Raw genomic sequence first — 26,734 nt, forward strand, 5'->3', positions numbered from 1 at the left:
GGCGTTTGGTATCATGCCACGTCACAAACTTGGCGGGTCAGCCGGTCATGCCATCCCGTACCAGACGTCTGGGACCTTGACGTCTTCCATGCAAACCAGACGTCAGGGATGTTGGCGTCATAAAAATAGGTTAGATTGATATATTTTTTTTAAATGAGGTCAATTCTAGATTTTCTTAGCCCTATTAGTCAAAACAGAAAAATTGTCCGATTGGCGTCTCCTACTGCTTGTAACAGAGGAAATGACGAATATTTGGCATGCTCATCATTGTGTATTCATCATGGCAATCATTGTGTATTCATGACGGTAATTTTCCTTGTTTAGTGTTGCCTTGTGCTTAGAGGGGGTAAGGAAGATTTGACATGTTCATCATGGAAATCTTTGTGTATTCATAACGTCAATTTTCTTTCTTCATATACTGCATCTGATCCAAATTACAAAGTTATTCTAAAGTTGTGTCATTTAATTTGGATCGGAGCAGGTATTATCATGGCATATTTCTGTGTCATTTTTTAGGGGAACTCCTGGTTTCAAAGCCTTGTTTTTAACTACTTCCCCTTTGATAGCCAAGTTTAGTTGGCAACTTCGGAGTAGATCTATTGTGTATTTGATAGGTTTACGTGACAATAATAATGTTGCATACATACGCCATATTACCAATGTAGTTATCATACATGATGGTCCATTGTAGCTCCATTTTAACTTAGTGTGGCAACTTTTTTGTACGGTGGGTTAACACTTTATCATTACTTGTTTTGAAATCTATTATACAGGTTTTCAAGTTTTCCGTCACCCTAGGCGGCTTGGTAAACTCTCCCCTCCATACTCCACCGACCAGTCCGTGTATTCGTCTCCCCACTGTCAGCCGCTCCGGCGGCCAGTGGCAGGGCTCGATGCCTTCACTCCGGTTAGTAGTTTAGATTAGCTTTTTTAGTCCTCGTGGGTGCAACGCTCCGGTGGATGACACCGCTTCTTCATCAATGTTTGTCTTTCGGGCTCTGATCCTCCTCGAGCTCCTTCATCTGGACGTAGTTGACGGAGCTCCGACGTATATTCCTGCAGTCTCCTTAGAACGATGATGTTAGGGTTTTTTGTCATGTGGCGAGATTTGATGCCAGGTGCTTCAGATCTATACAGGGGTTCAATGACGACGACTACGACTCCAAGGCGTTGGTCCTTAGGGACACGTGCATAAAGATTTCCCAGCTCTCATTGACAAGGTCAAGCTGGCTCTGGTAGAGGAGTGGTGCGTCGGCGGCTTGTTCTTGCGACAATAGTGGTTGTTTGGTAGTCTCAGAATCTCGATGTAATTTCTATTATGTTTGAGATACTTCGTACTTTCAGTGAACTTTTATAATAGATCCGATTCCTTTTGCAAAAAAAGTTTCACATGGCAAAGGTCTGTACCGGTCACATGACAAATGTAGAAAACGTTTTGTTTACTACAACATGACAATGCTCGAAGATTCATTATCAAGAATATGGAAATTTTTGAAAAATGTTTGGAGTGAGCACGTAGCAACTAAAGAAAAAAAATTGGTCTCTAGTGTCATGAAAAAAATTAGAAAAATTGTAACAAGTCAATACTCACATGGCATGGTTGTGAAAAATATTTAGACTGATCACATAGCAATTTTACGTGGAAGTGTGTTGTGTACAATGTAATAAATGTAGAATAGTTTGTGCCGTACATCATGGCAAAAATTAGAAAATTTGTAACAGTTACATAGCAAATTTATGAAAAACTGTTGTTTAGACCATAGCAAGTTATGACAATGGTTGGACGAATCAAGTGGAGATTTAAGGGGATAGTGTGTTTTGTACAACATGCCAAATTCAGAAATGTTTGTTACATATGCAAAAAAATAGAAAATTTATAATAGTCACATGGCAAAGTTATGAAAATGTGTTGCGTAGAACCTGTCAAATTTAGAAAAAATGTTCCATACATGATGGCAACAAATTAGAAAAAACGTAACAGTCATGTGGCAAACTTTATGAACATGTCTTGTGTAGAAGATGACAAGTTGTCAATGTGTATGACAATTTTAGGGGGAAAGTTTGTTATGTAAAACATGACAATTTTTGAATTGTTTTGTTTCATACACCACCCTATATTTTAAAAAAATTGTAATAGTCACATGGCAAATTTGTGAACATGTGTTGTGTAGAACATCGCAAGTTCTGAATGTGTTTGGATTGATCACATAACAATTTTTAGAAGGAAAGTGTGTTCTGTGCAACATGGATATTATTATTTTTTGAATTCTGTTGAATATATCACATGGAAAAATTTAGGAAAAAATATATATTTCATGGCAGTTTACTTGTGTGGTTGCCATTATCTAAAATCCTGAAAACACGACAGTTTACATATATGTGTATGTTAAGATCCTAAAAACACGGTAACATGGCAAATATGTAACCTTTTGAAATTTGTTTCACAACAGCTTCATGGCAGTTTAATTTTGTTTCATGAATTTTGTTCTCTTATAGACGACAATTTAGATATCAAGGCTAATTTAATTTTAGAGCCATGGCAAATTACTTTACTGGACTATAGCAAGTTTAATTACTGAGCCATGACACATTGCATTGCTAGACAATAGCAAACAATTTAAGAGCCATGGGACATTTCAGCGCACGTCAAAATTTTTCCACTCACATGACAATTTTTTACTCCCTCTGTAGTTCCCTAGTAAAACCTTTAAAAAGACTTATATTTAGGAACGGAGGAAGTAAGAGTCATCGCAAATTTATTATAAGGAATTATGGATATGTGGTACTTTATTACTTAGAAGCATGCCAACTTTTGTGTGTTACTGTTTGTTGCACATGGATTGACTATTCGTCACCCTCGGTGAAGAATACACCTCCTCTATTTTCACATCAGTACACCGTAATTTTATGTTTCTTTTATTTCATACGTAAAAAGAGACAGTAAGAAAATATATAGTCATCATAAAAGCATTTTATGTCACGTAAAATTACAAACATAAAAACATAGTGTAAAATACATGAAATGTGATTTTTCTGGTCTTATGACCTATATTTTTAATCTTTTACATTAAATTTTATGTAATGGATCAATATTTAATGTAACTATTGGTATTCCAAATGTAATTTAATTATGAAACGATTGTAAGTTTACCTGGCTGAAGAATAACTTATTTTAAAAGTAGTCTCTTTAAGAGGCTAAAATTCCAAGCACCCCTGACTAAAGAGGGGCTAAAACTAGTCTTGAGACTAAATTTTTTTAGTCAGGGAACCAGTCATCTCTCTCCTCATTTTACTAAATCATTTAACTAAGACTGGTTGTAATGGATAGTATCATATACTAGTATCATGCATATGATACTAGTGTATGATACCACAATCGTAATGCATAGTATCATATCTTAGTATCATAGAGTGGTTCATTTATTGCCATGCAAGACACATAAGAGCAAGTACAATAGTAGAGCCGGTTGCCGGCTGTAAGCTCATGCCATGTCACCTATAGCCCATCTTATAGCTAACATGTACAATAGTTGGTTACAAGAGTGTACTACTTATTTATTATATGACCCACCTTTCATTCTCACAAAGTGTCTAGGAGCACGTGCTAGAGCTGGCTCTTAGCTAAGAGCCCGCTTACCTTCTCTCTCCTCTTCTCTCTTCTCCAACTAAGCAAAAATATACTATTTTATTCCTTATAGCCAGCTGACTCAGCTCTATTGTACTTGCTCTAAGTAGCACAACATTTAATATGATACGGTATCATGATATGATACTCAACCCTCTCTTTCTTCATTTAATTCTATGCCACATCATCAAAATTGCCTACTAGTAGTTGGCATGCATGATACTACCTACTCCCTCCTTTCCGGTTTATAGGGCTCAAATCTGAAATGTCATCAACCAAGGTGAATTGTGAGTGGATGTCACTAGTTTAAACTAGCCAATAAAATATTTCTCACATATGCAATTTCCAAGGCAATAAACGTAGCATCCTTCCTTTGATTGGACTTGCATGGTGGATGTAGAAAACGTTGCATGCATAGCCACTCATCTCCTTTCTCTAAACTCTATGAATTAAATATGGCGTGAGAATCAAAGCACTTTAATTCACTTAGACTCAAAATGAGCCTAATATAATGGAAATCTAAATTTTTTGAGATGAGCCCTATAAACCGGAAAGGAGGAAGTATGATACTCCCATTACGGGCAACCTAAAGGAGTTGCCGGGAGGGTTAGGTAGGATTTATGGGAAAGGGAGGATAATAAATGCTCATTAACTTGATTTTAGTCTATTTAGAGGGTGCTTGGATACGTTTTAGTCCCATGACTAAAAGTAGTGGGACTAAAACTTGCTAGCCTCACCCATGCTTGGATCCAAATACTAAAGAGACTAAAATCAAGTTAATGAGCATTTATTATCCTCCAAACCCTCCAATCGAGAACTCGCATGTGTTAAAGGAGAGGAGTTAAATGAGAAGAGAGAAGACTAATCCACATTTTAGTAGGGGTACCCCTGACTAAAAGATTTTAGCCTCAAGACTAGTTTTAGTCTCTCTTTAGTCAGGGGTGCTTGAAACTTTAGCCTCTTAAAGAGACTATTTTTAGTCAGACTAGTTTTAGTCCCTTGGATCCAAGCACCCTTTTAGTACTAGCAAGTTTAACTAAAGGAGTTGGCGGAAGGGACAGGTAGTATTTAAATCCAAGCATGGGTGAGGCTAGCAAGTTTTAGTCCCACTATCTTACCTATATATATATATATATATATATGTGTGTGTGTGTGTGTGTGTGTGTGTGTGTGTGTGTATTATATTACTAATAAAGCAAATAGTGTTTCTTCCGTACGTCATCCAAATTGCCCTTAAAGTTGACTAAAATTACTCACCAATGCCACCTATAAGTCATAAAAAACGTTTCAAACAGGAAAATCTCCGGACTGGGCCGGCCCATGTAAGCACCTTCTATATTACGCTCTGGGCGTTGGAAAAAGATGCAGCACACCTGTTTGGGCCAGCCCATGCGTGGGCGCCTGTTTTTTTAGTTTAGTTTTTTTATTTTTCTTTTTAGTTCCATTTTGTTTTTCTACTTTAAATAATTTAGAACTTCAAACAACTTTTCTCAATTTTAAGAAACTGAGAATTTCGAAATAAAATATTCAAAAATATATTTTTTTTTTGAGAATTCAAAAACTACTCGGGAGTTTTGAAAAATGTTTGCATATAAAAAAATGTTTAAACTTTGAAAAAATGTCCATAAAATAAAAAAGTCAACGATTTTAAACAAAAGTCCGTGTAAAAATCTTAAAAACAGTTCGTGCCTCTGTTTTTAGTCTCATTTCTTATTTTCATTTTTTTGTTCCATTTTTTTGTTTAAATAATTTAGAACTTTGAAAAACTTTTGCAATTTATAAAACTGGGAATTTTGAAATAAAAGTTTGAAGAAAATATAAAATGTTTGTGAATTCAAAAAATGCTCAGGATTTTTGTAAAAATATTCACATATTCAGAAAAATGTTCATAATTTTGAGAACAATGTTGGTGAAAACAATAAAAGTCCAAGATTTTGAAAAAAAGTTTGTGTGTTATTTTTTGAGTGCAATTGAAAAAAATGTTTGCTAATTCAAAAAATGTTCATGCATTTCAAAAATGTCCTAAAATTTCAAAGACATAAACTTTTTCTCCCGTTGGATTATGATCATTTTAAAGAAAATAAATTTTAAAGACATAAAAAAAATGCTAATTCAATTATGATCAGCATCATTGGAGATTATAATTGTTTTTCTCCCGTTACAACGCACGGGTCCTTTTGCTAGTTTTTATTCATGGGACTAAAACGTATCCAAGTATGACCCTAGTTTGAGTAGGTAATAGTGCCTTTAATATTTGCATTACGGTAGATGCTTTTTATACGAGGCAACCGTTTGTCATTTTCATTAAGTAATAAGCTTAAAATAATTGCTCGGGAAATCAGGTGAAAATCATGATTACATCATAATCTTGTCAGACACAACTAACTGATGGGCAAAATATGGCTTGAGCAGCTATCTTAGAACATCCTGAATTCCTGATGGACTGATTTTTGTTAAAGAACCTGACACCCAAACGACATAGTAATATTTCTCTCTACCTCAACCTATACCCGAATCCATGATGACTGGATAACCAGTGCCCAATTTCTATCGGTGCACGTCAGCAGCACACATCATCAGACGTTCTACACCTCCTCAGGACAACACACCCTCATACGAAACCGCGACTCTGAACTTCTGAAGAAGAGATCACTACAGCCCGTTCCTGCTCTTGAGCACCTTGGACACCGCCCGGATGGTCGACGGCGTCGTGCGGCAGCATCCTCCCACCAGGCTGGCGCCGGCCTCCTGCCACCTTCTCGCCATCACGTCGAAGCTCTTGCGGCCGAAGCACTCCACCGGCTGCGTCAAGTTCGCATCACATTAACGAAAATCATGCGTCAGTATAATAATTAACTAGAAGGAAGTACGCAGCGTCAGCCGTCTACTCACCAGCCACCGCTTGGCTCTCCCGTCCCAGACCTCGCCGCTGTTCGGGTACACCGCGATCGCCTTCTCCGTTTGCTGCCGGAGAGTCACGACCAAGACGCATTGTTTTCAGGTTTCAGACGTGTTGTGGTGAAAAAGGTCACCGGATATAAGACCGCTGAACAGACAGGGAAGAAACTGCAGCAGACCTTCTTGAAGTCGCGTATGATGCCCTCGACGAACTGAGGCGGCGTGCAGTTCACCCCCACGATGGCGACCTTGTCGCTGGCGTTGAGGATCTCGAGGCAGTCCCCGAAGCTCTCGCCTGAGCAGAGGTGCTTGCCGTCCACCGAGCTGAAGCAGATCCAAGAAGGCACCTGGATGTCCTCTTCCTCCAGAAGCTCAACCAGAGCCTACAAAATGCGTTCGTTCCTTCAAGCAAACGAATTTGACAGGCCTTTTGAACCAGTACTCACAGGGATTACATCAGCACAAAGCATACCTGAGCCTCCATCTTGTTGGGAATGGCCTCGAACGCGATCAGATCGGGGCCAGCGCTTGCGAGGACCTGCAGCCGGCGCCGGTGGAAGTCCTTGAGCTTCTCCGCCGTGACGTCGTCTCCGTACGACCCACTGCAAAACCAATTACACGAATGGATGTAAAACGCTTGTGCTTCTCAAGATGTTTCAGAGTTCTTGCAACGGCACTCGATCGTGTGTTGCTCACCTGTACTCTGATCCATCGGCGAGGTACGCTCCGTAGCTCCCGACGGACGCGGCGACGAGGGCGCGGTTGTAGACGGGCTTCGACTTCCTCAGCGTCGACTTCCAGAACTCGTCTCGGGCCTCCAGCGCCAGCTGGACGCTGGTTCGCAGTAACCCTTCTGCCTCCTCGAGGAGCAGTCCTCTGGCCAGGAACCCCGGGATAGTTGCCTGCAGGAAATGGAAGGCATGATGACATTTCTCTCTTATTCGTTCATGGGATTCGATCTGTGTATGAAGCCATAGCAGATTTGCAGCGGTGGAATAGCAGCGATGATGATCGTACCTGGTAGGACGAGGAGATGATGACGTCGGCGCCAGCTTCAAGATACTGCATATGGACCTGCACATGTAAAAAAAAGATGCTTATGTTGACACCCACACTGAAAACATACGCACAAGGATCTTCTCCCGTAAAAAAGTTTTTCCCCCAACTGTCTATTGTGGATTCAATGTTTGCTGGTTTTTTTTTTGTTGTTGGCTAAAGTGCAGGTTGAATTGTTCCATTAGTTTGTTTTACGCGTTTGCTGTATGTCACCGTTAAAGTTAGGTCAAGACTGTTTTTGTTTTTTTTGTTTTTGCGAATTTGGTCAAGACTATTTCTTTTTTCAGAATCATGCAAAAGTACGAAAACACCCTCGGCACGGTCCTCGTTTCATGCGGCAAATATATGATTTCCACGTTGTAACAGGCATGAGGCTATGTTCATCACATGAACATGTTGCCCAAAATAGTTTTGTACAAATACATGCTTGTACTGTGAAACTTAAAAAAAATGTTTCAAATAGGCCAAATATTTATGTATTTTCTTGCGGGCACTTTTTTTCTCAATACTTTTCTCACACTTTCCGTTTCTATGTCAAAAAATGCGCATGAGGGTATTTTAGTACTTCCGCGGGCAGTTCCAGCGGTCATTGACCTGACGATACCAGTGCGAGATGTGAAATCTGTAAAAGAAACTAACGGAACAGTAGTATGAGTATGTATTCATCTACAAAAGCAATGGCCGAAGTTGAGTTAGCTTCCGAGACTCGTCTGAAGTCGACGTTTTGCTATATAGGAGCAGTAGTTTGCAACACAATTCAGGTGTAGGCAGTAGGCACTATAAAAGTCATGTGACGAAGCGGTCAAGTCAAATTAATCGATGTACTTAGGCCTAAATCTGAACAATAAAAGTGGGTGGTCTATTTCCCCCTTAAAACCTCTGCCTGTCAAAAAGTTAGGTGACCTCCTCTTCAATCTCTTTTTAAATGCTGAGAGGTACTAGTAGGTCATATCTCTTCAATTCTTTTTTAAATGATAAAGATAGGTAGGTGAGAAGATGGAAACATTGCCATGGTCCTGGTCATCACCAAGATTGATTCTACTTTTGATCTGCGCATACCACGCTAGTATTAGCTGTAGGGATAGAGTTGACCAGTAGCTAACATAACCTTAAAGCACAAACCCTCACCACATGCCAAACCGCGTCAGACAAGATACTAAATAAGCTACTAATTAACTACTTACGTATAATAGTAATTTATCAGCTGGTGCATCGATTATATTGTGATGATGCGGCGAGCACGACGGGAGACGGCCGGATCATGGATATGCTTGCTGCTGGTCATGAACTAATGATGATGATAATACGAGGAGGCCGAGGCATTGTGCACGCCGGCACGTCGGCCGGTTGGGTTGGGTTGGGTTGTGTTTACCTCCTTGATGAGGTGCGGCTTGGTGATGAGGCAGGCGGCGCTCCAGAGCGGGTCGTTGATGTCGGCGCCGAGCGCCTCCAGCTGCGTGGCGAAGCCGCCGTCGATGACCGCGCATCCGCCGGCCTTCTTCACCAGCTCCTCCACCACCCCGCCGCCCATCGCAAACCTCTTTGATCGATTACACGCTTGCGCAAAGCACGGCTCGATCTCAGCACCAAGCGCAGCAGGACTCGAGGAGGGCGAAGACAAATGGGTACGAGAAACGGGGAAGGAGACGGAGCGGTATATATAGCGGCGGGCCAACGGCGGTAGTAGGGTGGCTCGCTGGCTGGCCGGGTGGAGACGGGGAGGGAGGGAGGGATTGAAAGGAAGGAAAGGTTTGGTGAGGGGCGACTTAATTTGGCCAAGAAGCAAAGCAGCAGATCACGCCATCAAAGGCCCGACGTACGCGGACCGGTTCGTGGGGTAGGTGCAGCCGCGGGTCGGTTCACGTCCAGGTTACTTTCAAGCTTTCTTGGATGTTTGGACCGCGCCCGACGCGACAGGACACGTTAGGCGTTACGCATGCATGGTGCGGAGTTAACGCCCGCAGCATGAAACCAGCTGTGCGGCGGAGTTAAGGTCTGCATGAGGCTGGCTGGCGAGCTGCATGGTGTGTGGTGCAAGAGTTAAAAGAGCCTGCATGAAACTGGCACGCTTGGAGTGCAGCAGGCGGCAAGGACCGCGCCAAGTAATTTTTTGTCCTTGAGCGAGCAGCTTGGACTTGAGTATTATTATTACTCCCTACGTTTCAAAATATAAGTCTTTTTAAACATTTTAATAAGTGACTACATACGGAGTAAAATGAGTGAATACATACTTTAAAATATGTCTATATACATTTGTATGTAGTTTAATAATGAAATCTCTAGAAAGATTTATATTTAGGAACGGAGGGAGTATTAGTTTATGAAATTTCCCTTTTATTGTACTGTGCTACTGCTCTGAATCCAGAAACACCTCTAGCCTAGATAGTGCAAAAGGTGTTCCGGTGCAGTACTTGGTCAAGAACCACAGTTGCTACTAGCTAATGGACGACCACGCCGACACGGGGAAATGTTGGGCAGGCCCGAGCACTCCAAATAGTTTTTATGATATTTTTCTTTTGGAGTGTGACTAATTTTGGTGGAGGTGCCACCAACTCACCAAGGCCAGCTATGTCAATAAGAGTACGTACGTAAACCGTGTGAAGATGGGCAAGAACCTGTTTTATTTGTCAACAATCCACGGTCCAAAAGCTTGAATTGGTTCACCTTTGACACAGACTAATTAATCGGTCAGTCAGGGCGCCACACTTCCCATCGTCGCGATGCCGATTGGGGTGCGTTTGGTCGTGGAGGAACAGCTAGGTGGTCTCTCTGAGTTGAATGGAGTATAAGTCAGCCTGTCACTGGATTTTATTAACGAACCATGGCACCCTGGAGTTGCCGGTACCAACCAACATGGGCTGCCAAGGATGGCTCCCACGAACGCGCCTTCGGCGATGGAGGAGTTGTTGGTCAGGGGCACACAAACGGTAACTAGAATTTGTTTTGGTCTACCGATGCGTCAAACAGCGCATGCCGGGTGTGGTTGAACGAAGTATGTGTCGGCTGGTTTTATCAAAGGAAACCATGGTGGCTCGCCGACACTGGAGTTGCCGGTACAACGTGGGTTGTAACCAAGGCTTCGAGCAGTGCACCCTTGTGGAGGCCAGCTGTATGCTATGCTACAAAGTAGTAGGTCCCTGTGCTACAGGGTTAGGTAAAACAGTAAAAATAAACGTACTTAGGGCTCTTTTGATTTATAGGATAGGAAAAATGGAGGATTGACATGCCCTCTCCATTTGAATCATGTGGAAATGAAAAACACAGGATTTGGCACAAGTGGGTGTTTGAAGGGAGAGTAGGAAAAACATAAAAACTAAGGCATTATAATATTATTATTTTGAAGGATGCGCATTCAAATAAATAGTCGTTGGTCACTAAGCTAGCTGTTAGGTTGCAGTAATACATATACAAGCTCTTCACTTCATACAACTCTAAGATTATTCATAATGAAAATAACATAGGTAGTAACATAGATGTCACCTAAAGAAAAAATATATGATGTGTGAACCAATTAATAAAAAGAGAGAAATTGAGTAACTTAGCTAGTAGTTACTCATACTATGGCCCTGTTTGAATACTCTAACTCGGTTAGAGGTTAGAGTTATATTCTAACCCTGGACTAACCCTGAACTAACTCTAACCAAAGAGGTGTTTGGATGAAAGGGTTAGATTGTCAATAAATGCACCTTTTCCAATCATTTGGCTCCTTTAACTAGGATTTGGTATGAAGGAGGTAGAGGGAAAAGTAACTTTTTTTGGCTTCACCTAACTCTAACCCAAATAAGCACCTCTTGGGTGAGTTAGTTTTTTTGGATGGGTTAGATGCATCTAACCAACTCTAACCCTCCTATTTGAATGTTTTGGGGTTAGTTTGATCCAATCTAGCCAACTCTAACTCCAACTCATGGATCCAAACAGGGTCTATGAGTAACATAGCGCATACCAAGGCAAGATGAGTCTATAAGCTAATAAATAAAAGGCTTAATGTTACTAACCCTATGTTACTATCCACTTTGAAGGTAGTAACTTAGACTACTAACATATGCATGTTACTCTCCATTGTGAGTAGTCTAAGAACAAATTTCTATTCATATGCACCAGAACGTTGCATGCAAGTCCGTCTCTAAAATCTGAGGTTAGTTCTTCTCATGTACTCCCTCCGTTTCTTTTTTACTTTGCATATAAGGTTTGGTCAAAGCCAAGTTAAACAAAGTTTGACCAAACTTGTACAAAAAAATATCAACATCTACAATGTTAAAGTTATATAGTATGAAAGTCAATTTGATGATGCATCTAATAATAATGATTTCATACCTTGAATATTAATATATTCTTTTGTAAAGTTAGCCAACCTTTATAGAGTTTGACTTTGACCAAATTTTATATGCAAACTCAAAAAGAAACAGAGGGAGTACATGTTCCCTTTGTTGTACTGGACCGTCTTTGAAATCTGAGGTCACCTCTCAAATCAGAAGCCATATTCGTTTTTAGTTTTTGCATTCTGTAACTTATTCAAACATATATAGAGAGGGGTAAAATGCAAGGAACAAAATCTCACATCAGTTGTCCTAATATCATCACCGAGTTCAATGATCTGCATTGAGCTGTATGAGTTATCTACCAAAAAATCAAGAGTATGACCAAGTGACTAGAATGCGAGAATTAGGCTTTGTTGATCGACCAATAAATTTACTAGTAAAGGTCTTAACTAGACAAATTAAGCAATTTACATTTAAACTTGTAAAGTCAAGATGTAACTCGGTAATTTTCCACAAGCTTCTTTTCATAGCGTCCAATGAATCCAAGCTATTGTCGTAGATCAAAAAGTGAGGATGAGTTTGCTCTTTTTGTTCTTCCTACTTTAGGAGAACATTCCTCCAGAAGACCTATGCACGCTTCAAAACTTTTGATTTAGTTGATGAAGAATATTATTCCATGCCTCCTTGCTCCAAGCATTATGTGTCCAAAAACCACACACATTGTAATCTTTTAGGAGTCTAATAAGGTACAACTTCATTTGGTGGCTCCATTTGGATCGAGAGTTACCTTTTGCGATTCCTAAATATTCAACATAACCGGAGAAATTTAGTGTCTAAATCAATAACACATCACAAAAAAATAAAATCACACATGTAAGTTAACAGTGTCACCGAAACATTAGAACTTACCTAAACATGTAGTCCCACCACCAACTTCAAGATCAATTGCCCCATTTGATTGAAGATGATGGCCTTGTCGCTTAGACAAGCAATATCGATCAACCATCTACATGCATCAGATTGTTAGCATACAATTTTTACACGGCACAATTGATATTTGTTCAGAATAGAATCCTTGAGAATTTTGTCAAATATGAGAAAATCCCCAAATCCTGAAATAACAAGCTCAATATAAAAATCGTAGAAAATCCACAAGAGATTGCAAACTAATACTAAGCAGATCAATCTAATCTATGTGCATAATAGCTAAAAATTCATGGGAAGCAAAGGAAGACCGGATCTGGCTTTTGGAGTTGCCTCGTACCTTGTTGCTGGACATCGAGGACGGAAGAACAAAAGCAAGGAGGCCCCCCGAGGAGCTGAGCAGAAGGCGAGGACGGCTGAGGAGCTGGGCAGAAGGTCGGGCGACCGGGCAACCATGGCGGCGCAACACAACTAGGTCGATGTGAAAGGAACTAGGGAAGCAGTGCTGGTTTTTTGCGACTGGTCTCGTCAAAAGCTACACGAGCATATTATTTACCACAAAAATTGTGAGCGCGCGAGTGAGCAAGCGGCACGCGTGCTTTTTTCCCGCGAGTATTCTTTCTGAGAGCTTCGACCTCTTGAAAACTTTCAAGTGAAAGATAGAATGGGAAATCCCATAGCATTGATTCTCAAGGTTTATATTCATGTGAATCAAATGATCACCAGAGGAAAATATCCATAGGATTAGAATCCTACAAAAATCCCATGAATTAAGGGAGGCCTTACTTCACGTGTTTACGTTTTTAACACCAAGTTAGTCCTTTGCAATTTCTCAAGCCACCAAGAACTCATATCTTGCCTTGAAGTCCAAGAAGGTGATTACTCAATCATATAGAGAGGACGAATTGTTTGAAAAGAGTTGTGAGGATGATGTTGACACTACTTGCCTCGCCAATGACTTTGCAGAATACTTGGATCTCTTACTCAAGAAATATCCGGGCACCATGGACAACAAGGGGAACAATCTTCAAGGAAGGATATTTCCAAGAAGAAAGTGCTACAATTGTGATAGCCCAAGACACTTTGTGCATGATTGCTCGTATGAGAGACGTGAAGGCAAGTGCGAGAAGCTTGTACTCAATAAGAAGTTATCCAAGTTCACCAAGAGGAAAGGTGACAAGGCACTTGTTCATGAGGAGTACATGTGCGGAGATGATGCTCATGGTGATGATGACCAAGTGGGCACGATCCTAATTGCCATGCATGCCACTACCCCCATCTCCACCACCAGCCTCTTCGACTCCCCCAATGAGGACAATCCCTTCACTCATCGACGCCTCATGCCTAAAGAGGTAAAAACTAAATCCAAATCTTCCAAGTCCACTAACCACACTCCCAAATATCTCATGTAAGATATTGGAGTATGAGTGTGTGATAACCCACAAGTATATGGGGTCGCTATAGTCTTCGCGGGTAGTATTACACCCAGATTTATTGATTCGACACAAGGGGAGCCAAAGAATATTTATTGGTCCGAGGAGCTGAGTTGTCAATTCAACCACATCTCAGATATCTGTGTGCAACAAAGATTGTAGTAGCACGACAAAATAGTAGTAGTAACATAACAATAATAGTTTTTTAGTGATTGTAACAGTAGTAGCAACAATAGTAACTTAGCAAGATTCAGTATATGAAAAGTGTAGGCACGTGGACCGGTGATGGATAATGATTTAGATGGCATCAATCATGTAGCAGTTACAAACTACAGCGATACAGAACTAGCTCCAATTCATCAATATAATATAGACATGTATTCCGTATATAGTCATACATGCTTTCGATAAGAACTTGCATGCCATCTTCTTTCCTACCCTCCCATGGCAGCGGGGTCCATAAGGAAATATAAGGGATGTCAAGGCCTCCTTTCAATATAGAATCACAAAAAAACATTAACACATGTTGAATACATGAACTCCTAAAACTACGGCAATCACTCGAAAGAATCCCAATTATTGTCACCTTGGTGTATGCAGATCATGACACGTAATAGGTGCATACAACTTGCAAGATAGGATCTAAACACTCTCATATTCATAACAACTATAATAGGTTCAGATATGAAATCATGGCACTCGGGCCCTAGTGGCAAGTATCAAGCATAGCAAAGTCATAGCAACATCAATCTCAGAACATAGTGTATACTAGGGATCAAGCCCCATCAAAATAACTCAATTGCATGATCAATATCATCCAATTCATCACCGTCCAGCAAGCCTACAAAGAAATTACTCACTCCCGGCGATGAGCATCATGGAATTGTTGATGAAGAAGGGTTGGTCATGACGACGGCGATGAATCTCCCTCTCCGGAGCCCCAAACTGACTCCACATCAGCCCTCCCGAGGAAGAACACGAGGTGGCGGCGGCTCCATCTCGTAAAACATGATGAAAACATATCTATGATTTTTCTCTCTCCGTGATTGTGAATTTATAGGACTGAAATTAGGGTCGGGGGAGTCACGTGGGCTCCACAAACTAACATGTCGCATCGAGGGGGGGGGGCGTGCCCTGTTGCCTTATGGCCCATAGATAGCCCCCCGTCAGGTCTTCGTTCCATAATTCTTCATATATTCCATAAAAAATCCACAAAAAGTTTTGTCTCATTCCGAGAACTTCTATGTTTGCACCAAAAAAACACCAAGTTAGTTCTGCTGAAAACAATGTCAGTCCAGATTAATTTCATCCAAATCATGCAAATTAGAGTCTAAAACAAGAGCAAAAATGTTTGGAAAAGAAGATACGTTTGGGACATATCAACTCCCCGAGCTTAACTCGTTGCTTGTCCTCAAGCAATTCAGTTGATAAACTAAAAGTGAAAAAAAAACTTTTACAAACTCTTTTGTTCTCATTGCTATATATATATATATATATATATATATATATATATATATATATATATATATGCTTAGCTAGTGTTCATATTTTCAGCATAAATAAAAAATAACCATTTCCATGATAAAAATTAAACATCATATTCACTCATGGCAATACATAACCAACTAGCGAGCAATAATAAAATAGCTCACATGCGAACAATTTGTCAACATAATCATGATATAATATGATGACATGGTACTTCGCTAGCTCTTTCTAGAACCGCAAAACATAAATGCAGAGCACCTTTGAGATCCAAGCAACGACTAAACATCGTAATTCAGGGTAGAAAATATATAGTCATGCTCACATCCAACATTAACTATAATCAATGCATGAGAATGATAATAATGCTCTCAGGTTTGATTCTTTTAGTAAGAAGATGATGACTCCAGAATAAAAATAAAAAGAACAGTAAAGTAAATAGAAAGGCCCTTTGTAGAGGGAAGCGTTGATTTGCACAGGTGCGAGAGCTCAAGATTTGAAACAGAGATGAAATTGTAATTTGGGTCGTGTGCTTTTCCTCTCAACGTCACGATAGAGTTTTCAATATCTTCCATGCTAAACACATTATTGGTGGTTGCCAAAATGGAAATGTAAAGTTTACTCCTTTCCACCATCCATACACAAACCATGGCTAACCAAATCCACAGGTGCCTGTCAACATATCAACTGTCCTAGGAGTTTTGTTTAATTTTATTTTGATTATGCAGAACCGAGCATCCCTTTTAGCAGCCTCTCTCATGCAATGACAGGTGAATAAACACCCATATTGAAAATATCCCACTTAGAATGGAAGATACCGACTGCCCCATCGCTCCATGAGCGGTAGGAGCACATAAAACATATATTTGTTTCAATATTTAGAGGTGGCACTTGCAAATTTACTTGGAACCACAAGGTAATACCATATATAGGTAGGTATGATGGACTCATTTGGCATAACTTGGGTTTAGGAGTTTGAATGCACAAACAGTATTCCCGTTTAGTACAGGTGAAGGCTAGCAATAGATTGAGAAGCGATCAGTTAGAGAGCAAAAACGGTCATAATTATGCATTGCGAGTGAACATTAGCATGATTAGGTTATAGACTCTGAATTTAAATATCATGAAGGTCCCATTGGTTTCGAATCAACTTCATGTTTGCACATGGGCCAAGTCAAGCCGCTCAAGTTACTCAGAGGGAAATACCATACTACCATACCACATCATAACCATTTTAATGCATGTTGACACATAAGATAAATCATTATCCAGTCCTAGATATTTAAGCATGGTATGAGAAACTATAATCTCTAATTGTCATAATAAACATGTTTACTCATAATATGCTCAATCAAGATCAAACGAGCTAAACATATTTACAAAAATGGAAAACAATAAGAGTTCATACCAACTTCCTTTACCACAATCACTTCTTCATATATCTTCATTATTGCCTTTCACTTGCACGACCGAATGATGTGATAATAATAGTAGTGCAAGTGTGCCATGGACTAAGGAGGAATGTGCCAAACAGTTTATATGAAGGGGAAGACAAGCTAATATTGGCTCTTCTGTTAGATCAACGATAAGGCAAATGAGAGTCACTCAACATTTTCATAGTGGTATTCTCCTTTTAGTGGATCAACCAAAATAAAAGAAATTCATAGAAACACACTGATTTTTTAGAGTTTTTGATTTTTGCGGAGGAAGCAAATAAAGGAAAAACAAGAGCGAGAAAAAATATTTACATGGGAAAGCTCCCAACATGAAAATGAAACATTTTTGGGTTTTCTTTTAGTACTACCAACTACTTAAGCTAGAAATAAAACATAACAAGAAACGAGAAATATTTTGAATTTTCAAAGTTTTTCAAACACACATGAAGAAAGCGGAAAACGAAAAACTAACATGGATATACAATGAAAAAGGATGAACACCGACAATTGATATGAAGTGTGTGAACATGAATTTAATGTCGGTGAGAAATACATACCCCCCCCAAGCTTAGGCTTTTACCTAGCTTGGCGATCACCACCCGTAGTAGCCGTCTGGTCCAGGAGGAAAGTAGTTAGGCTGAGGTACTTGAGCATCCCACGCCTGAGTCACAGCCTTCACCTCAGCCACCTCGTTCCTAAGCAATTATATCTGGTGGCATGACGGTGCATCCGTTCCTGGCATGATAGTTAAACAAAGAAGGTACAACCAGCACAATAACATTGCAGGTATTCTCACTATATACTAAGTTATAATGAATGTGCTGTGGAGTCTGAAGTTCATCAATGAACTGGTGATCTATCATAGACTGGTGATCGAGATAAACCTTAGGCAACAAGTTAACAATGGGGCGTATGGCGACATTAAAACATTTTGCTAAGCGTGTGGCATAAATAATAGCATGAACCCTGCCCTTAGTTCAGTTAAGATGCAAGCGACGTGCGACAATAGCTCCTAAGCTGTAAATGTTATCACCATATACTGTGCGATGCAGAATAGCGAGGGTGGGAGCATTTAGACAACCACCCTGACTCATAGTAGTTAAACACTTCCCTATGAATAAAGCGAAGTATGCACCAAAGGGAAATGTAAACTGGTGGCACTGGCGTTTGATGCGACCCTAGTTTCTCCCACAGTTAAGGTAAGGAGGAAGTTCTCGAACTCCTTTGGTTTAGGCTCACGAGTTCCCCCGTCATAGGGAAGCAAGCATATTTTACAGATGTTGGAGAGTGGTAGTTCATAATATTCTGCATATAAATCAAAACACACCATGTGAGCATCAGGCCTATTTATGAAATAATTTTTTCTCACAAAGGAATTTGTAAGGAGATGGTATTTATCACACTCATCTGCGAGGAAGTTGGTCAGCCAGACATTTGCAATGAATTGCATAAACTCTTGGTTAAAACCCGCTTCGCTCATCAAAGGTATATGTAGCCATTCACATGGCGTAACCTCCGTGTTGCAAAAGATGTTGATATCTTTGTCTTGGGTCCTCCCAACAATTCCTTTGGAACTCCGGCTCAAAGAACCCCTCGTAAAGAAGTTCACTTTCCTATGAACAAATTTCTAAAAATTTTGGGCCACAAAATTATGTCAATAAAACTTAGTAAGATTGGTAGCCACTACTCATAAGGATGCCTAGAGGCCATATCAATCATTCATACTACGTGGAACTTCAAGAATTCTATATGCAAGCTCATTTTCACTAGCACCAAGTGTAACAAAATATGCAAAATATAAACCACTGAAGCAAAAAACTAATGTGAGGAATGGGAGAGTCACATACCAAGGATCAATTTCCCAAAACAGTTTCGAAAACAAAGTTCCGAGCAAAGAGATCGAAAATTTCAGGTTGAGGAGCAAGAACACGAGAGAGAGAGTGTGTGTGTATGAATTTTTGCTCGAGGTAAGAGATGACATGGGCTGAATGGATAAGGAACGGAGGCCCTATGGGACCCACAAGTTATGAGGGCCCACCCAGGGGTGGGCGCGCCCTGTTCACTTGTGGCCCAGAGGTGCACCTTGTTGGGGATCGTAGTAATTTTGAAAAAAAATCCTACGTCATGCAAGGATCTATCTATGGATAAACCAACAACGAGAGAGGTTGTAGAGCATATTCATACCTTTGAAGATCGCTAAGCAGAAGCGTTGCTAGAACGCGGTTGATGGAGTCATACTCGCAGCGATTCAGATCGCGGTGGATTCCGATCTATGCACCGAACGTCGGTGCCTCCGCGTTCACCACACGTGCAGCCCGTTGACATCTCCAACGCATTGATACAGCAAGGAGGGAGGAGAGGTTGAGGGAGAACTCCAAAAGCACGACGGCGTTGTGGCAGTGGAGCTACGTGGCACTCCGGCAGGGCTTCGCCAAGCTATGCGAAGGGCGAGGAGGCGAAAGGGTAGGGCTGCGCCGTGTAGGGAGGAGAAGTTGTGTGCAGCCCTCCCAAAACCCTTGGGTATATATAGGAGAGAGGGAGAGGGCCCGACTACCCTAGGGTTTCCCCTAGGTGGTGCGGCTGCCTCCTTAGATGGGAGGCAAGGGGCGGCGGCCAGGGCAAGGGTGCGGCAGCCCTAGGGGTGGCTTGCGACCCAAGGCAAGCCCCCACGCCCTAGGGTTTTGGCCCACCTTGCCCCCTTGGCCCTGGGCTGGGTGGTGGTGGCGCACCAGCCCACTTTGGGCTGATTCCCATCCACCTCTAGCCCAAATAATATTTTGGATCTAGTGGCCCCTCCCGATGGACCCTCGGAACCCTTCCTGTGGTCCCGGTACAATACCGGTGACGCCCAAAACAATTTCGGCGTCTAAATCCTCACTTCCTATACATGAATCTTTACCTCCGGACCATTCCGGAGCTCCTCATGACGTCCGTGATCTCATCTAGGACTCCGAACAACCTTCGATAACCACGTACACTATTCCCATATGCGTCATCGAACCTGAAGTGTGTAGACCCTACGGGTTCGGGAGACATGCAGACATGTCCGAGACACCTCTCCGGTCAATAACGAACAGCGGGGTCTGGATATCCATGTTGGTTCCCACATGTTTCATGATGATCTCATCGGATGAACCATGATGTAGGGGATTCGGTCAATCCCATATGCAATTCACTTTGTCTACTGGTATGATACTTGCCCGAGATTCCATCGTTGGTATCCCTATACCTTGTTCAATCTCATTATCGGCAAGTCTCTTTACTCGTTTCGTAACACATCATCCCGTGGCTAACTCCTTAGTCACACTGAGCTCAATATGATGATGGATTACCGAGTGGGCCCATAGATACCTCTCCGTCACACGGAGTGACAAATCACAGTCTCGATTCGTACAACCCAACAAACACTTTTGGAGATACCCCTAGTGCACCTTGATAATCACCCAATTACATTGTGACGTTTGGTACACCCAAAGCACTCCTACGGTATCCAGGAGTTGCACAATCTTATGGTCTAAGGAAATGATACTTGACATTAGAAAAGCTTTAGTAGACGAACAACACGATCTAGTGCTATGCTTAGGATTGGTTCTTGTCCATCACATCATTCCCCAGTGATGTGATACCGTTATCAATGTCATCCAATGTCCATGATCAAGAAACCATGATCATCTATTGATCAACGAGCTAGCCAACTAGAGGCTCACTAGGGACACACTGTGATCTATATATTCACACATGTATTACGGTTTCTGGTTAATACAATTATAGCATGAATAATAGGCAATTATCATGAACTGGAAATATAACAATAACAACTTTATTATTGCCTCTAGGGCATATTTCCAAAAGTCTCCCACTTGCACTAGATTCAATAATCTAGTTACATTGTGATGAATCGAACACCCATAGAGTTCTGGTTCTGACCATGCTTTGCCCGTGGAAGAGGTTTAGTCAACGGGTCTATGACATTTAGATCCGTATGTACTTTAAAAATATCTATATCTCCATCCTGGATGTATCCACGAATGGAGTTGAAGCGGCGCTTGATGTGCTTGGTCTTCTTGTGAAACCTGGGCTCCTTTGCAATGGCAATAGCTCCAGTGTTGTCACAGAACAGAGTCATCGTGCCCGACTGTAATGCCCAAGATGCGACCCTATCCTTATTTTTGGCACGAGGGCCTCGACAGGGATAGAAGTGCATCTCGTCGTTTCGCAAGAATGGATAACCTTACAAGTACATGTACTGAAAAGATGAGTATATGGAATTGCCTTACACTTGCCACAAGCTACATCAGAGTCACATCAGTACAATACATAATCATCTTGAAGAAGAGTAGGGTCCAACTACGGACGAAAACAAACGATAAAAGAACGACGTCCATCCTTGCTATCGCAGGTTGCCGGCCTGGAACCCATCCTAGATCGACGACGAAAGAAGAAGAAGAAACTCCAAATGAACAATCATCATGCTCACGTCTTAATATCACTTTACCTGTACCTGCAACTAGTGTTGTAGTAATCTGTGAGCCACAGGAACTCAACAATCTCATTTCCAAAGGTATCAAGACTAGCAAAGCTTAATGGGTGAGGTATGGATAAGTGGTGAGGCTGCAGCAAGCGACTAAGCATTTATTTGGTGGCTAGCTTACGAGTACCAGAATAAAAAGGGGGATGATCTATGCACAACGGACGTGAACTATTAATGATCAAATGAATGATCCTGAACACCTACTTACGTTAGAGATAACCCCATCATGTCCTCGATCGGAGAAGGATCTCACGAAAGAGATAGTCATGGTTACGCGCACAGTTGGCAAGTTTTAATTAAGTTAACTTCAAGTTATCGAGAACCAGATGTTAAACAAAGTTTCCACGTTGCTACATAACCGTGGGCACGACTTTCCGAAAGATTTAACCTTGCAGGGGTGCTCCAACTAGTCCATCACGAATTACCACAAGCCGCATAGAAAACCTCGATCACGAAACTTGTGATCTCCTCGGATTCCTTAGTGGAAAACCTCAACTCCGTGATTACGCAAAGCATCACCGGAATCCCGATGCACATGACATTCGTCAAAGGTAAAACTAATCCAGCAAGACCTCCCGACGTGTCGACGATCTCGATAGGAGCCGTGTATCTCGTTCTCAGGACACGAAGGATTGTCCAAACTTCCGGTAGGCCAAACACAGAGTTGCCCCTGGTAGCCACCGGCGGTTGACAGGTTGGACCAACACTCATGTGGAGCACTGGCCCGAGGGTTGATTAATTATCCGTGGGTGCCGGCGGGTCCCTATGCTTTTATTAGGTTATTAGGCAAATGTAGTACCAAAGTTGGGCCTTGCCAGACCAGTTTTAATCTAAGACGAATCATCAAGGGGGTCCCCATAACAACCCCGATTGTGTTAGGAGCGCTCAATTATGGAACATAACACCGGTAGTCGAAACTAAGGGCGACAAAGGTGGAACAAAACACCAGGCTAGAAATGCCGAGCCTTCCACCTTTTACAAAGCATATAAGTGCATTAAATTAAATAGCATTTAATAAGGTGATATAACAAGGAGCCCATGTTATCACATGGAAGCAACTGCACCTGCAACTAGCAACGCTATCCAATGGTTAAGCAAACAGTAACATAGTCAATCAGTGGTTTGCTAGGTTGTGAACAGGTTGAAGGTTGTCATGGCAATGTTAAGAGACTGATATTTAACAGGTGGTAGGCAACGAGACATAGCGATAGAACGAAATAACTAGCATGGCAATGATATTAATGGTATCTAGGGAAATGGTCATCTTGCCTGAGATCCCGCTAAGAAGAAGAACGACTCCGTGACGCAGACGAACCGACGTGGTCGAATGGATCCTCACACTCCGAAGCGGTTGGAACTCTATCGAGACGAAGCAAACCGGAAACAAGAATGAACACACGATATTCACCACACGATGCACACCACATATGATGCATGAACGGTATCAATTATGCACGTATGACATGGCAATTCACACAATCAAACAGTACACATTAAGTGAAGCTCAATATGCAACGAGTTATTAATTTTGGTACACAAATTATTTAATTCACTCTTGTTTAGGTACACGACAATATTAATTTTGGTTAAACATGGCAAAAGGTGAAGCGTAATTAAACTACCTATCTAGGCATTTTAAATGAGATCGGAGACGATTTATAGCATCTCCGAACTGACCCCATACGTTAATTTATATTTCTGACCAGATCTGAACAAACAAGTTTTAATATTTGTTAAACAGAAAAATAAAGTGGTTCACGTGATTCTACGTGTCGTTCCAATCAATTTACACATAGAGATAATTGCAAACGGAGCTACGGTTCAAAAGATACGATCACCGCAAGATATGATGCCATGAATGCAATATGTATGCAAATGACAGCCACGGGCATCCCAAACCAAGAAGGCAACAACATAATACGAAACTACACGAGATTCTAAGCAAGTTTCATGTATGACACGTTCCAAACGGAGCAACGGTTCAACAAATACAAGCTAAACAAGAAATGACTACAATCTGCCAAAAACAGCAACATGGCATTTACTACACCCTACAACAACAAGCTACATAATTCTAAAATGCTCAAACAAGACATGAGGCAATAGTGGTCAAGATGCACAACAACACCCTACTAAATACAACTAGCATGGAAGCATGGATCACTAGGAAAAGAACTCACAAAATGGCATCTCGCACACAGTTTCAGACTTTGTGAAAATCACACTTTGATAGTGCAGTTTTCGATCTAAAGGCATATTGACAGCAGTAAAACCATATGTTACGGGGCATAGAACGGCATAAAAATTTATATTATGCTAGAAAATCTTAAGGACTACAACTAACTCCATTGCACCAACTCCGAAGGAGGTGTAGATCACTAGCAAAACTCATGGCAAGACAACAACAAAATATTACAGATCTCAGACTTAGAAATATTTCAGCATCTCCAAATCAGCACTATTTTCTAGCATGTTGACAACTAGCAAACAACACCTAAACATGAATTTCTATTGCAACCAAAATTACCAGGGTCTAGCGTACATATCCAAGGCATATCTCTAGTTCACAACTCATGCATATCACACACGGAATAAATTCCATAAAATAAACAAGAGGGCAACATGACAAAATATCATGCACGCTAACTTACTCTAAAGGCAAAAATAAATGCACAGTTAAATTCTATGGATTTTTCTACCCCGAAAACATATATAATATGTGGGATTGAAAAATAAAACTAGCGCCACAATTAAATGCGGGAATAGGCCTAAATGCGACATAGCAGACTAATGATGCCACCTACATGCAAACAAATGTAACCAACTACTATACAATACATGGCAAAGGGCCCCGAACAACATGAACATTTTATCTATGGGATTTGAGCAATCCGGACGCGCATGAAAATGACGATGTGATAATTAACCTATTAGGATAACACACGATTCTAGGAAAACGGTGGGTCAAACTACTCAAATTATGCATGCAAGTTGCAAAATAATGTTCTATGCGAAAAACTATGCAAGTTTCATATATTATACGTCACGAACCGACACACGAATAAAAAGATACAAACGTTCTAAAATCTAGACTTAACCTAAAAAATAATTAAATTCTAAATCCTAAAAAAAATGCTAATGGGCCGAGTCTGGAAGAGAGCCTAAACGGGGCAGAGCGCAATATAATTATTCATCGCCTAGGCGAGGGATAAGGTTGCAGGGGGGAGGGGAGTCCTCACCTTGGGCCTGAGCCGGCTGAAAGGCGAACTGGGCTGGCCGGCTTGGGCGGTCGAGTTGGGCCGACGTGGCGCTCGACCACGTGGGGGCGAGGGAAGCAGGCCCAAGTTGTTGGCGGCCACGCGGGCGAGCGCCGGCGAGGCTGGCTGGATCGGGCAACATCCTCCTGATCGCCTCGAGCTGGAGGCAACCGGCGGCAGCGGCTCCCGACGGCGCGGCTCGCCGGAGGGGAGCCAGGGGACGCGGGAACGGGGCCCTGATACGTCTCCGTCGTATCTACTTTTCCGAACTCTTTTGCCCTTGTTTTGGACTCTAATTTGCATGATTTGAATGGAACTAACCCGGACTAACGCTGTTTTCAGCAGAATTGCCATGGTGTTGTTTTTGTGCAGAAATAAAAGTTCTCGGAATGACCTGAAAACTTACGGAGATTTTTTCTGGAATTAATGAAAAATACATGCGCAAGGATCCACGAGAGGAGGTGAGCCAGTGGGCCACAAGCCCACGGGCCGCAGCCACCCCCCTGGCCGCGCCGTGAGGGCTTGTGGGGCTCACGAGGCTCCACCGCCTCCAAACTCAGCTCTATATATTCCGTTTCGCTCGGAAAAAAATCGGGGAGAAGGATTCATCGCGTTTTATGATACGGAGGCGCCGCCACCTCCAGTTCTTCATCTGAAGGGCAGACCTGGAGTCCGTTCTGGGCTCCGGAGAGGGGAAATCGTCGCCATCATCATCATCAACCTTCCTCCATCGCCAATTCCATGATGCTCTTCACCGTTCGTGAGTAATCTCATCGTAGGCTTGCTGGACGGTGATGAGTTGGATGAGATCTATCATGTAATCGAGATAGTTTTGACGGGGATTGATCCCTAGTATCCACTATGTTCTCAGATTGATGTTGCTACTACTTTGCCATGCTTAATGCTTGTCACTAGGGCCCGAGTGCCATGATTTCAGATCTGAACCTATTATGTTGTCTCCAATATATGTGTGTTTTAGATCCTATCTTGCAAGTTGTAGTCACCTACTATGTGTTATGACCCGGCAACCCCGGAGTGATAATAGCCGGAACCACTCCCGGAGATGACCATAGTATGAGGAGTTCATGTATTCACCAAGTGTTAATGCGTTGGTCCGGTTCTTTATTAAAAGGAGAACCTTAATATCCCGTAGTTTCCATTAGGACCCCGCTGCCACAGGAGGGATGGACAATAGATGTCATGCAAGTTCTTTTCCCTAAGCACGTATGACTACATACGGAATACATGCCTACATTAGATTGACGAACGGGAGCTAGTTACATATCTCTCCGTGTTATAGTTGTTACATGATGAATCACATCCGGCATAATTATCCATCACCGATCCACTGCCTACGAGTCTTTTACTACTGGTCCTTGTTACGTTACTTTGCTGCTACTGCTGTCACTACTGCTGTTCCTTGCTACTGGTGTCACTACTGTTGTTCCTTGCTACTGCTGTTACCTGCTACTTTGTTGTTACCTGTTGCAACACTTTTCTGGCGCCATTGATAGAACAAGTCAGGAATAGTCTGCCGTCAACAGACCTTTTTCTGGCATCGTTGCTATCATACCACTTTGCTACTGATACTTTGCTTTCAGACACTAATCTTTCAGGTGTGGTTGAATTGACAACTCAGCTGCGAATACTTGAGAATATTCTTTCGCTTCCCCTTGAGTCGAATCAATAAATTTGGGTTGAATACTCTACCCTTGAAAATTGTTGCGATCCCCTACACTTGTGGGTTATCAAGACTATTTTCTGGCGCCGTTGCCGGGGAGGCACAGCTATATTCTCTGACTCACTTGGGATTGACGTCTGCTGGTCACT

The 26,734-nt window shown here is 41.7% G+C and overlaps 1 protein-coding gene across 1 annotated transcript; it reads right to left on the minus strand.

Annotated features, from left to right (window-relative positions):
* Positions 1-5,903: 5,903 nt before the first annotated feature.
* Positions 5,904-9,308, minus strand: LOC123449286 (homocysteine S-methyltransferase 1). Its single transcript, XM_045126443.1, has 7 exons — positions 8,952-9,308; positions 7,541-7,597; positions 7,220-7,425; positions 6,996-7,125; positions 6,703-6,906; positions 6,518-6,589; positions 5,904-6,427 (listed from the first exon to the last, which is right to left on the minus strand). The coding sequence occupies exons 1-7, from the start codon at positions 9,108-9,110 to the stop codon at positions 6,278-6,280; spliced, it is 978 nt and encodes a 325-aa protein (XP_044982378.1). The 5' UTR covers positions 9,111-9,308; the 3' UTR covers positions 5,904-6,277.
* Positions 9,309-26,734: the final 17,426 nt, after the last annotated feature.

This window comes from Hordeum vulgare, chromosome 4H (genome assembly GCF_904849725.1).
Source record: "Hordeum vulgare subsp. vulgare chromosome 4H, MorexV3_pseudomolecules_assembly, whole genome shotgun sequence".
In the NCBI taxonomy this organism is placed as follows: domain Eukaryota; kingdom Viridiplantae; phylum Streptophyta; class Magnoliopsida; order Poales; family Poaceae; genus Hordeum; species Hordeum vulgare.